This window comes from Alligator sinensis, unplaced genomic scaffold (genome assembly GCF_000455745.1).
Source record: "Alligator sinensis unplaced genomic scaffold, ASM45574v1 scaffold1156_1, whole genome shotgun sequence".
NCBI classification, from domain to species: Eukaryota; Metazoa; Chordata; order Crocodylia; family Alligatoridae; genus Alligator; species Alligator sinensis.
In genome coordinates, this window is record NW_005842296.1 from 1,679,352 (window position 1) to 1,693,288 (window position 13,937).

At 48.5% G+C, this 13,937-nt stretch overlaps 1 protein-coding gene across 1 annotated transcript; it reads right to left on the reverse strand.

Annotated features, from left to right (window-relative positions):
• Nucleotides 1-1,319: 1,319 nt before the first annotated feature.
• LOC102369837 (taste receptor type 2 member 40-like) lies at nucleotides 1,320-2,348 on the reverse strand. The gene has a single exon (XM_006028227.1). The coding sequence runs from the start codon at nucleotides 2,346-2,348 to the stop codon at nucleotides 1,320-1,322; it is 1,029 nt and encodes a 342-aa protein (XP_006028289.1).
• Between the last annotated feature and the right edge of the window lie 11,589 nt (nucleotides 2,349-13,937).

Here is a 13,937-nt window from a genome sequence, read left to right on the forward strand (position 1 = left end):
TGCATGTCCTGAGTCAGCGGCAGTGAGGCGCAGAGCCCCAGCCCACAGCAGCGGGCGGCTCGCCTCCTCCCTGTGCAAAAATCCAGGGGCACATAACCCCGGTGCCTTCTCTGGAGTGCAAACAGCATCGGGAACCCACCTGCATCCCTGGATGAACTGCCCAGGCTCTAAATGTCCCACAACCCACCTCGGGGCGCCAATCACCCCAGCTCCTGACCCACATCCTCCCTCACTGTGGGGACCTTGATCTGCCCCCTGTCCCTTCCCTCTCCACCTGCCCCTCCCCCTCCACAGACTTATTTGCTGTGTGGGGGTGTAAGTGTGTGTCTGTGTACTCAGACCCCCAAATAATATTTTTTCCCTTCTCCTATGATGGAGCTGGACTCTTCTCAGTGGTGGCAGATGACAGAACAAGGAACAATGGGCTCAAGTGTGGCCAAGGAAGTTTAGGTTGGATATTAGGAAGTATTTTTTCGCTAGGAGGGTGCTGAAGCATTGGAACGGGTTACCTAAGAAGGCGGTTGAATCTCCATCCCGGGAGGATGTTAAGGACAGGCTCTATAAAGCCGTGGCTGGATTGGTCTAGTTCGGGCTGGTCCTGTTTTGAGCAGGGGGTTAGATTAGATGAGACCTCCTGATGTCCCTTCCAGCCCTCATTTTCCAATATTGTCTGATTTATGTAAGTGTCCAATGCACTTACAAATGCTCGGCAGTGCCTTGACTAATTTCCTTTGCGTATCATGCTGTGATCTATCGCGTCTCAGTGATCAGGTGTTTGCTATGATTTTCTAGGGGAGAGTCCAGTGAATGTTGAATTGCCTCGGGGAAGTGAGACTGCCATCTCTTCTCTGGGATGTTCATCTGATTGTGCCATAAGACGCTTTGCCTGATATTTCACTTGTGACGTGCAGCCTTGCAGAGATGATGAAATGTCAAAAACTGTGTCTGTGAAGCACTCACAAACGTCTCCATGTCCCTTTGGCAATACAAAATGCTTTCAGATTATGTTATGACAGACCGAAAATTGCATCCTAAGAGTTTAACTCTATTTTCTGGATTTCTTCATTGAGTTACAGGATTTCAAAACAGCAAACTAAGGCACCAGTTCACAGACATGCAAGAAGGAGGATGTAAATTAAGGTGTCATTTATATATCTACCAGCGTAGCTCAATTTATTTCTCTGAATCTTCTCTTAAGAGTAGATGAAAGTCCAAGAGCACTGCGCCATTTTGCATTAGCAGGTCTTCTACGTTAAATGATTCTTTTTATTATAAAGCCTGTGGTTGTCATGGTCTCCATCAGAGGAACAGAGAAAGTTTTAAGGTATTCCCTCTTTTGCACAGCCCTTGCATTTTACATAGCGCAGGATCCTGGCCAGTGCCTGTTTCAATTTGGGAATGCTGAGAATCAGTATAAGAGCATGGATCGATGGACAAAAAATTGTAACCTGAATAAGAAAATGTTGCACAAAAATATTTGTTGTAAATATAAGTGTAATGCAGCTTAACCAAGATAGGAAGTGAATAAGATTGATGAATAAGAACCACAGTACCATTTTCACTGCTTTCACATGTGCCTCCATGCTAGGCTTCCCGACACCAGCTGAGCTCCCTTGCATGTGTCGGATGTGTCTCCAGAGTGAAAAGAGTAAGAGAACAGCTGAGATGCATAATATGGTGAAACCTATAGAAAAGCCAAAGGAAAAGACAATAATCATGTGCAAAAGAATTCTGTGTTGTGTGACATTGTCTCCTGTGTGGTTTTGTGAGCAGCTGGAGTTGCAGCTATTATCTGAGACATTATAAATGGCCACGAAGGTAGGGAGGCTGCTGAGTAAGGAAATCATCACTGAGACCAGCAGCAACCATGGCATGAGCTGGGAGATTTTTTGTTTCAGCGTGATGAAGAGACGGCAGCTGAAGTTTGCAATCTTCACACAGTAATAAACAGACAAGCAGGCAGCGAAGAACAGGTTGGATGTGCTCAGGAACCAAGCCAGACCTGCAAACATGAAGTATCTGGACTTGCTGTTATAAAACGAAGGATTAAATGTTGAAGTAACAAGCTCTACATGTTCTGCAAACAATAAGCAAATCCTGCTGACCCAATCAATGCAGTTCACAGCTATAATGAAAGCATTTAGTGAGATCCCGAGAAAAGTCTCAAAGAGTACAGTTATGAGGACAGACATATCTGACTCCAAGATATTGCCTTTTGAAATGTTGCCTCTGTTGCCTTCCATGTCTGAAGATGTCACAAAATCTCTTCTGGAAAAACAAGTCGGCGCGTAACGCTGCTCTGCAGGAATGGGGTTAGTGGAAGCACTACCCTTTGGTCTGTATTGCATGTATAGAAACCCTGGCTTTATGCAGTCCAGCAAATAAAAGCATCAGACGTGCGTTTCTTCTCGTGAAGTAGGTTTTTACGTAGGAATGTAAATGTGTGGAGCATTAGTTTACTTAGTATCAGTATTGCTCATGGATATTTGCATTTCCATTCTAATGTCTGTGAACAGAGCTGTGGTGAGGTCGTTTTTGAGGATGGCTTTGGTTCCTCCCAGAGTGATGCCAAATCCTGTCCAGATCACCTTTTGTTCTTGCCCTTTAGAAGCTCTTTGCAGGGCAGAGGTGAATCTTGAACTTCAGAGAGGTACCTCTGGCAACTGGTCACAGTGAGGTGATTGAAAGAAATGGGGTTACATGCTTAGTCCCAGGATATAGTCAATGCGGAGAGCAAGACAACCCCACAGGATGATTTTCAAAACCCCACATATTTAGGAGAAAGATACGTAGAGCCAGCTAGTAGGAATCGCTGAGCCTAGGGGTGTTTCTGAACTCCTGCTTCTCTCGGGATCTTAGGGATGTATTTGATAGCTGTGCTGGTCTGAGACCAAGTGACATGCACAACTCTAGATTCAGAGATGATGTCTCTTAGGCATTTCTTTCCTGTAGCAGGCCAGTCCCATAGACTGCTCACTCAGCAGCTGCAAACTTTTGGGAGTAATGAGGATGAAGTATAAGAGTTAGTTAGGCTAAGCTAGCATAAGCTAGGCTAAGAAGCAATTTAAAGATGGATTTTCTTCAGACAACTATTGGAAGATTCCTGACCACAAGTCCTGGTTTTCATGGGCGACTTGAATTCCTCTGACGTCTGCGGGGAGGGCAATACAGCAGTTTTTGGAGAGCATTTGAGACAACTTCCTGTTGCAAGTGTTGGAGACACCAATTCTTGGCCTGCTGCGCAAAACAGTGCAGAATTGGTGGGGGATGTAGAAGTGGATGGCAACTTGGGATGCAGTGGCCATGAGATGATTGAGTTCAGGATCCTGAGGAAAGGAAGGATGGACAGCAGCAGGGTAAGGACCATGGACTTTAGAAAAGCAAACTGTGACTTGCTTAGGGAGCTCATGGGTGGGATCCCCTGGGAAGCCAGACTGAGAGGGAGACGAGTCCAGGGGAGCTGACTGTACGGTAGAGAAACCTTACTGAGAGTGCAGGAACAAACCATCCCGATGTGCAGGAAGACTAGCAAGTGCAGCAGAAGACCAGCTTGGCTTAGCAGGAAACTCTTCAGTAGACTGAATCATGAAAAGGAAGCTTATAAGAAATGGGAACTTGAATCAACAACTAGGAAGAAATATAAGAGCATTGGTTGGGCATGCAGGGATGAAGTGGGGCCGGATGCAATACATCTGAGGGTGCTGAGGGAGTTGTCTGATGTGATTGTACAGCTCCTGGCCATCATTTTGAAAACTTGTGGTGATCCTGGAAGATCCCGGATGATTGGAAAAGGGAAAATATAGTGCCCATCTTTAAGAAAGGGAAGAAGATCCAGGGAACTTCAGAAAAGGACCACCGGGGGTTATAAGATGGATATGAGTCGACAGTGTGCCCTTGTTGCCAAAAGGCTAACAGCATACTGGGCTGCAGTAGCAGGAGCATTGCCAGCAGATAGAGGGAAGGGATTATTCTGCTGTGTCTTGAACTGGTGAGGCCACATCTGGAGTACTGTGTCCAGATTTGGGCCCCACTACAAAAAGGATGTGGCAAGTTGGAGAGAGTCCAGGGGAGAACAAATAAATGTTTTTTGGGCTGGGGCACATGACTTATGAAGAGAGGGCGAGGGGACTGGGTTTCTGTAGGGTGCAGAAGAGGAGACTGAGAGGGGATTTATTAACAGCCGTTAACTGCCCAGAGCAGGTGGCTGCAAAGAGCATGGAGCTTTTCTCAGTGGTGACAGATGACAGGACAAGGAGCGATGGTCTCAAGTAGCAGCAAGGGAGATGGTAGACTCTCCATCCTCGGAGGTCTTTAAAACCTAGCTGGACAAAGCCTTGGCTGGGACGATCTCATTGGGGATAGTTCAATTTTGAGCAGGGGATTGGACCATTTGTGACCTCCTGTGGTCCCTTCCAACCTTCATTTCTATCATCCTATGAACATGGATTCACGAAGAAAAGTTTGTGGTGGAATGAGCTAAGTATGTACAGGGTAAATGAAAGTATTGTAATGTAGATCCATAACTGGCTGGAACACTGCTCAGCGAGGAGCCATCAATGGCTCAATGTCTAGTTGGCAGGAGGTATTGATTGATGTCACTGAGAGGCATGCTATTGTTTAGTACCTTCAGTAATGATTTCAATGATGGGATTGAGCATGCATTTAGCAGATTTGCAGATGATACTAAGTTAAGTGCAGTAGTGGAGACTGGGGAATATAGCTGCAATTCGGAATGATCCGGATAAAAAGGAGAAATAGCCTGAAATCAATCAAATTAAATTCAAGACGGACAAAATGCAAAGATCTGCACTTGGGACAGAATCATTTCATGCACAAATCCAGACTGGGGAATGATTGTCTAGGCTGTAGTACTTCAGAGAAGGACCTGGGGATTGGCTGAATATGAACCAATATTGTGTTCTTGGGAAAAAAGCCAGCAGCATTGTGGGTTGTGTTAACAGGAGTGATGGTTTTTAATCGAGGGAACTGACCCTTACACTCTATTCAGCCCTGGTGCAGCCTCACCTGGAGCACTGTGATCAGTGTTGGGCCCTGCAGGTCAAGAAAGACCTGGATAGACGAGAAGGATTCTCGTGGAGCGCAACAAAACGTATCAGAGTCTCGGTAAGCATGATTTATGAGGAAACTCTGAAATGACTAGGATTATTTAGCCTGGAGAAAAGAAGAGTGAGGTGGGATTTGATAACAGTCTTCAATAACCTGAATGGTGGTTATAAAGCAGAGGCAGACAGGCTATTCTGTGCTGTTGGACTGTGAAAACCCAGATGTGGGGGGCAGCCTGGGCCATGGGGCAGGCGGCCTGCCCTGCTGCCCCCAGGCGCTCAGCGGGGTGGGGGTGGTGCGTGGTCGGACTCTGCTTTCCAGCAGCCCGGGTGGCAGCTTCTTCCAGCTGCCACTACTAGTGCCTGGTGTCTCCGGTGCTGTCAGCCCCAGCCCTGTTGCCCGGGCCTGCTGTCCCACCAGCTTTGTCCCTGCTGCTGGGGACGCTGGATGGAGTGGGCAGACGGGGTCTCCCTAGAGACCAGCTGGGACCTCTGCGGACAAAGGGTGCTCAGCCGGGCGGATGGCACTGGGCTGCAGGCAGGCGAGGAGCAGCATCCAGGAGTGGGATAGAAGGGAGTGGGTGGAGGGGTGCAGGTTGGACCTAGAATCACAGGGCAGGGAAATGGTGGGACTGGCCCTGGGGCAGAGCCATGATCCTCTCCCTGCACATCCCTGCCCACAAAGTCCTCCTAAGGTTGGAGTCCTCCTTGTACCATCCTCCTTGTTACCATCCCCTTCGAGAACCGGTGCCAAGCCTTCACCTATGCCCGGGCTCACAAGCGGGAGAAGTATGCCCCGCTGGCCGACACCCCGAGGGGCCGCGGCTACGACGTGACGGTCGACGCGCTCATCGCGGGAACGCTCGGAGCCTGGGACCCCAGTAACGAGAGCGTCCTGCGCGCATGGTCCCACCGCTACACCAAGCTCATGCGCTGCCTCATGGTGTCCGACACCATCCGTTGGTCCCGTGACATCAACGTCGAACACATCACGGGCCACCGCCAGTACGCCGACCCCACCAGAAGAACAGCCGCCAGACCGGACCCAGAGGGGATCGCCTGAACCCCCTCCCCGCACCAGACGGACCTTGACTTCAAGAGGACTCTCCAACAACATACAACCGTGCTCCACCCGAAGAGGACCCCATCGATGAGACTTTATATGGACTGAGACACTTTTTCTTCGGACCACTTCTTCCACCATTGCGGACCATTGTAAGGGGTTTGTGTGTATCTATCATCTTTTTCTCTCTGCATCGTGAACCCCCTCCCTTCCCTTACCCCTCTCCCCCTCCCTACCCCCGGGCTTAAATGGCTAACATTGTATCGCCTGTAACCTAGTTGCGTTCCCCACCTCACCCCCATCCTTCTATTGTTAGTCCCTCGCTCGGACGCTATGTATTTCCCTATCGGCTTTGTCAGGTTTTTGGGGGGATTTACAATCCTAAACATTTACTAATAAAAGTCAATCTCTTCTAGATCCCACCTAGAGTTTCCCTAACTGGAAGGGGACAACCTAGAGTCAGCTCCTCATCTCTCCAAAGCTCCTAGACAAAAACAGCTCAGATGCCAACTAAATTCAAGGACCCTGCAGGCTCTGGTGCCTGGGTATGAAGGTATTTCTCAGTCCTGTCCTTGATTCAGCGATGTTCTGTTATTGCTGCAAGGCAGATGTTCACTAAAATAGTGTTTGTGTTTGATCTTGCTCATTTGCTCACCCCATACAAGCCATCATATATAACACAGAGTACATGGATATCCTTGCAGACAGTTGAATGAAGCCTCTTATCAATGTGCAGCTGGAGTCCAAATAAAAACATAAAGAACAGGACAGTGAGTAACACATGCAGGATTACATGCCTTCATATAAGTTAAGGTTGCAGCCACCTCTGAAATCTTGTACAAAGCATTGGCTGCTCCCCGTCTTAAAGATTATGGTAGAAGAGTACTGAGAATGAACACTGCGCAGTAGGCTATTAGCATGGTTTATGCCATAACACACTACTAAGAACTTATATTAAGCTAATGCACAGTAAGTGTCTCGAATAGACCTGCCCACTGCGTCATTTGAGGGAATATCTATGCAGTGGAAAAGTGATGTCCAGAAATACCCAAACTAGCTCTGAATGTCCTCACTGTGGGATGCCCAGCTCATCCACCTCTGCATGCTGGATCCAGCGCAGGTGTCTGTGCAGGACAGTCCTGGGACATGTACCACATGCCGTGTCCATGCCAGCCCAGTCCAGGATGCGCACCATGCACCCACTGGAAGTCACTGCTGCTCCTGTGACCTGGGCAGTGAGCACATCCCTATGCTGCTGTTGGTATGTGTCACCGTTGGAGCTGTAGCTCTCCTTTGTCTACAGCTTAGTAACTTCTAGCCTGACAACATGACCATTTTGACAATCTCTCTATCTCTCTCCTCTCTTTCTGTCATTCAGCATCAGAAGGCGGAGGGGTGAAGTGTGTGTGTGCGTGTGTTTGTGTGTGTGTGCACGTGGGGAGGGGACGGGGGGGCATGTTATGACTTCCTTTCTGCTCAGTTTTGTGGCTGTGTAGTTCAATACTCCTATTGAAGTCCCCTGAACCAACATTTGATTACCTCCTCTTCCTTTTCATAGGTACAGACTCAGGTGAAAGATACAGTTTGCTTGGGGATTAGAGAACCATAAACTCATAGAAAAGTAGGGTTGGGAGAAACCTTTGGAAGTCATCTAGTCCAACCCCCTGCTTAAGGCAGGATCTTCCCCCTCCATACTAGTCCACAGAAGTGCTTGTTAAATTTATTTGTGAAAGATGCAGTTCTTTTGGATACTGTACAGACAACTAGTATAACAGACACATGCATGAATCAGACACTGTAGCACTGAACTTCCTTTACAAGATTCTCATACCAAGATCTTGGTGTGGCTCATATTTAATATAGAAGAAAAATAATTTGGGGTTATATTCTCCGCCATACAGGCCCCTCCATAGACATAATACCAGTGTGGCGAGCTTGCCCACAGCAGCCTGGCTGCCGGCTCGGAAAAGGCTTCCAGCTATGGGTGGAGGATTCCCACCAATCAGACAATGGCTGGGAGAGGCTTGCCCCACTGCTACCTGGGCCGAGGCGAGGAATCTAGACATGGTTGGGGACTACCCCTTGCCTCTTCCTGATTGGTTCATTTTCAATCTGGGGGCGGAGCCCATTGAGGGTATAAGGAGAGCAGTGTGCCTTGCATGTGGGCAACTGTACCAAGGGCCGGAGAGGATATCGGGCAAAAAGAACAGCTGGCCAGCGGGGGCAGAGCTATTGCCCTGAACTGCCTGAAGCCCTCTGTGCGCAGTGGGAGCAGTGAGTGGCCGTGTCTTTAGCCCCGTCACTGAGGATCGCAGCATTGGTGCACAACTCAGTGCACGGAGTGAGACCCTGGGAGGGGCATGAGGTATCTCAGGTCTCCAACCCCTGGCCCGAGATCAGGTACTTGGTGTACATGTGGTGCATGGAGTAAGATCCTGGGAGCTGCTTGAGGCGCCTTGGGTCTCCAACCCCGGACATGAGCCAGAAACTCCAGGAGTGGACGCTGCACGCTAGGTCCAGGAGGTTACTGAGACCTTGGGAGATGCTTGAGGCCGTTTGGGTCTGCAGCTCTTGGCACGAGGCCAGGCAGCGGTGCACAGCCAGTACACACTGTGTCCAGGTGGAGACAGAGACCCTGGGAGCTGCTTGGGTCTCCAACCAATGGCACAGGGCCAGGAAGCAGTGCAAAAGCATTGCACGGAGGGTGTGAGAGTGGACTGCGATCCTGGAGCTACGAAAGGTAGTCTGGGTCTCCAACCCTGAGCCGAAAGGGAGAGCCCTTGGTGCACACGATGGTGCACAGGGCCATGAGCATGCCGGCCGCCCAGAGAAAGCCTGAGGCAGCTGGAGCCTCAGCGAGAAAGGAGGTGACCCACCCGGGGAGAGGAGGACCCCGAGGCCCCTGAAGGCATGAGTTACTGGGGAAGGGGATTCCCACAGAGGAGGAGGGATCTTCCCCATCTCCCTCCAAGAGACTGGCCTCTGGAGAGAAAGCCTGAAGGGCTGGACTGCCTGGGTTTTGGAGGTTTTCTCCCTCAGGGGATATTCTGCCTGGGTCGAGCGTGGCCGAAGGGCACTGGGGATCTTCTCCCTCTCCTTGTCACTGGGGCACAGCCACGTCTCCAGAGCAGTCTGGACCTTGGTGTCCCTCAAAGAGTTAATTTGCACCTTCATGCGCCATATATGTTTTGTGAGTCAGAGCCTCGTATTTTGTGTTGTTGAACTTTATGTTTATGTGTTTTTTGTCTTATCTGTAATTTAGGAGAAAATAATTTGTGGTAACATGCTCCCCTGTACAGGCCCCTCCATACAAATAATACTAATAATCACTATCCATATAAGTAAAAATATGTTTTATTGGAGAGGTTCTGCAACATATATTCAAACTATGTTATCTCACACAAACCCGCACACTATTATTACTTAAGCCACATATTCCCAGCAGTTTCTGAGTCCATTTAGCACTGATCTGGCTTCCTTCTTAGAAAAGCCTTTGCTTGCAGAACAGGTTTACCACCACTAGGTGTTATCACCCTGTGCTGTTGTTGGCAAAAAAACCACCAAAGCAACTTGCAAAATAGACCACAACTCAAACCTGTTGTTGTCTAAAAGTCAGAGGTTTTTCAATCATGCCAAGTTCTGTTATTTGTTGGCATTGCCTAGACAAGTGTATTTTATTTTCTCAATTTTACTTCTGAGGTCACTATCGAAGGTTATATATTTCCTTAACAGTATACAGGATACATAAAGCAATATATTCTGTTTCTAAACAGAATTAATAAGCCATGGCAGAGCTGCACGTCTATCACTACTTGAGCTAGTTCCTTCTGGACAAGCTTGAGTACTTTGATGCCTTTTTGTATGAAGTCATGCAGACATACCTTTAACTGCGGAACACATAGGAACAAGAAACTACAAGACAACATGAGAAACTAGCACGCCTTCATTCAAAAACTTGTTTAACTCTATCCTGAGCATATAGTTGCTGCAATAGTGGGTTGGAACCCAAGAAATCCTTGCGTCTCACAGAAAGGGCTGTGACATTTATATGGTTATACAGAATTATAATGGGATTACAGGAACATGATTAACAAAAACAATTAGAGTGAACTTCTACTCCTTTAGGCAGATTTCTGTCAATGGGAGTCACACACATGCTTCGAAGGGCTGAACTTAGGAGTTTAAGCTGTATTCAAAAGGGGGCTTAGATTCTGACATGACTTTTCCGATGCCAATGTTTAGGTGCCACTGAGACAGACATAGATGCTATGCATGCCGACATAGCACCGAATATCAAGGAAGAAGCCATTGTGATGCATCTATTCAAGCCACAGTCCCTAGCTTATTAGTGAAGTCTCTCCCTGGGGAGTGAGAGATGGGGACCTGAATCTGTTCAGGCTGGTTTGGGAATACAACACATGGCTCTTCCTGATAGTTAGGCAAGTGGACTAATTACCAGGGAATTATATTCAATATCTTCATTCATTGTCTGGAAGATGGCATGGAAGAAGAGAGGAAGATGGGATGGATTGTACCCTCAGCAGGTTTGTGGATGACACCGAGCCGGGGGAGTAGCAGATACACTGGAGGGTAGGGCGAGGATTCAGGGTGACCGAGACAAATTGGAGGATTGGGCCAAAAGAAATCTCATGCCATTCAAGAAGGACAAGTGCAAAGATTTTTCCATCCTGCACTTAGGATGGAGCAATCCCATGCACCGGTACAGGTTTGGACTTCGTGGCTGGCAGGAGCTCTGCAGAAAAGGACCTGGGGTTTACAGTGCTCAACAAACCGAATGTAAGTGAAGAGTGTGCCCTTGTTGCCAAGAAGGCTAACGACATACTGGGCTGCATCAGTAGTAGCGTTACCAGAAGATCGAGGGAAGATGTGGCCTCACCCTGTATTCTGCACTGGGCTCCGCACTACAGAAAGGATGTAGGCAAGTTGGAGAGAGTGCAGAAGAGGCTACCAAAAAATGTTAAGGGGGCTGGAGCAGATGACTCATGAGGAGTAGCTGAGGAACTGGGTTTATTTAGTCTTGAGAAGCGAAGGCGGAGGGGAGATTTGATAGCTGCCTTTAACTATCTAAACGGTGGTTCAAAGAGGATGGCGCAAAGGCAGTGGAAAGCTGGGGCTAAATGGGCTTAGCCCATGAAATGCAGGGCAGTGGTGGCAGCGCACAGGGCTGCAGGGCAGCCTGGGCATGGGCTGTGTGCGGCTGCAGCAGGGGACACGCACAGACACCGAAACGCAGCCAGAGCCTGCACGCAGCCAGGTTTGCAGCCCAGTGGCATGTGGATGACTGCCCACCACAGCAGGCAAGTCTGTGAAGGTGAAGGGGCCTGGTGGGGGCAGATGGAGGCTGCCAGAGTGAGGGAAGGAGTGGGGCAGATGTGGGGGCAGGGCTTGGGGTGAACGTTGTCCTGTGGCGGGTTGTGGGATTGGTGGAGCCCAGCTGGCTTGTCCAGGTGCATGGGGCGGCTCCAGCTGCTGCACACACCCTGGGAGAGGCACAGGGGGCATGTGCCCCCAGATTTGTGTGCAGGGTGGAGATGGGCTGCGGGCTGGGGCTCTGCACCCTGCAGCTACTGCCTCTGGAGCTGCGTGGCACCATGTGCCTGCTGCCACAGGCAGGGGACGTGGCATAGCATGGCGGCAATGGGAACATGGCGTTGTGCAGGTCCTGAGTCAGCGGCAGTGAGGCGCAGAGCCCCAGGCCACAGCAGCGGGCGGCTCACCTCTGTCCTGTGTAAAAATGCAGGGGGCACATAACCCCGGTGCCTTCTCTGGAGTGCAAACAGCATTGGGAACCCACCTGCATCCCTGGATGAGCCGCCCAGGCTCTAAATGTCCCACAACCCACCCCAGGTCCCCATTCACCCCAGGTCCTGACCCACATCCTCCCTCACTGTGGGGACCTTGATCTGCCCCCTGTCCCTTCCCTCTCCACCTGCCCCTCCCCCTCCACAGACTTATTTGCTGTGTGGGGGTGTAAGTGTGTGTCTGTGTACTCAGACCCCCAAATAATATTTTCTCCCTTCTCCTATGATGGAGCTGGGCTCTTCTCAGTGGTGGCAGACGACAGAACAAGGAGCAATGGGCTCAAGCATGGCCAAGGATGTTTAGGTTGGATATTAGGAAGAATTTTTTCGCTAGGAGGGTGCTGAAGCATCGGAACGGGTTACCTAAGAAGGCGGTTGAATCTCCATCCTTGGAGGATGTTAAGGACCGGCTCTATAAAGCCGTGGCTGGATTGGTCTAGTTGGGGCTGATCCAGTTTTGAGCAGGGGGTTAGATTAGATGAGACCTCCTGAGGTCCCTTCCAACCCTCATTTTCTATGAACCTCTGATTTTATGTAAGTGTCCACTGCACTTACCAAATGCTCGGCGGTGCCTTGACTAATTTCCTTTGCGTATCATGCTGTGCTCTATCGCGTCTCAATGATTAGTTGTTTGCTATGATTTTCTAGGGGAGAGTCCAGATCATGTTGAATTGCCTCGGGGAAGTGAGACTGCCATCTCTTCTCTGGGATGTTCATCTGATTGTGCCATAAGACGCTTTGCCTGATATTTCACTTGTGATGTGCAGCCTTGCAGAGATGATGAAATGTCAAAAACTGTGTCTGTGAAGCACTCACAAATGTCTCCATGTCCCCTTGGCAATACAAAATGCTTTCAGATTATGTTATAACAGATCGAAAATTGCATCCTGAGAGTTTAACTCTATTTTCTGGTTTTCTTCATTGAGTTAACAGGATTTCAAAACAGCAAACTAAGGCATCTGTTCACAGACGTACAAGGAGAAGGATGTAAATTAAGGCGTCATTTATATATCTACCAGCGTAGCTCAATTTATTTCTCTAAAACTTCTCTTAAGTGTAGATGAAAGTCCAAGAGCACTGCACCATTTTGCATTAGCAGGACATTTGTCTCCTACGTTAAATGATTCTTTTTATTATAAAAGCCTGTGGTTGTCATGGTCTCCATCAGAGGAACAGAGAAAGTTTTAAGGTATTCCCTCTTTTGCACAGCCCTTGCATTTTACATAGTGCAGGATCCTGGCCAGTGCCTGTTTCAATTTGGGAATGCTGAGAATCAGTATAAGAGCATGTATCGATGGACAAAAAATTGTAACCTGAATAAAAAAAAGTTGCACAAAAAAAATTGGTGAAATTGCAAATATAATGAAGCTTAACCAAGCTAGGAAGTGAATAAGATTGATGAATAAAACCCACAGTACCATTTTCACTGCTTTCACATGTGCCTCCATGCTAGGCTTCCCGATACCAGCTGAGCTCCCTTGCATGTGTCGGATGTGTCTCCAGGGTGAGAAGATTAAGAGGACAGCTGAGATGCATAATATGGTGAAACCTATAGAAAGGCCAAAGACAATACTCGTGTTCAGAAGAATTCTGTCTTGTGTGACATTGTCTCCTGTGTGGTTTTGTGAGCAGCTGGAGTTGCAGCTATTATCTGAGATGTTATAAATGGAGAGGAAGGTAGGGAGGCTGCTGAATAAGGAAATCATCACTGAGACCAGCAGCAACCATGGCATGAACTGAGAGATTTTTCGTTTCAGCGTGATGAAGAGACGGCAGCTGAAGTTTGCAATCTTCACACAGTAATAAACAGACAAGCAGGCAGCGAAGAACAGGTTGGATGTGCTCAGGAACCAAACCACACCTGCAAACATGAAGTATCTGGACTTGCTGTAATAAAACGAAGGATTAAATGTTGAAGAAACAAACATTGCATCTTGTGCGAACAATAGGCAAATCCTGCTTGAAACTGAGAATGGTCAAAAGCTGATT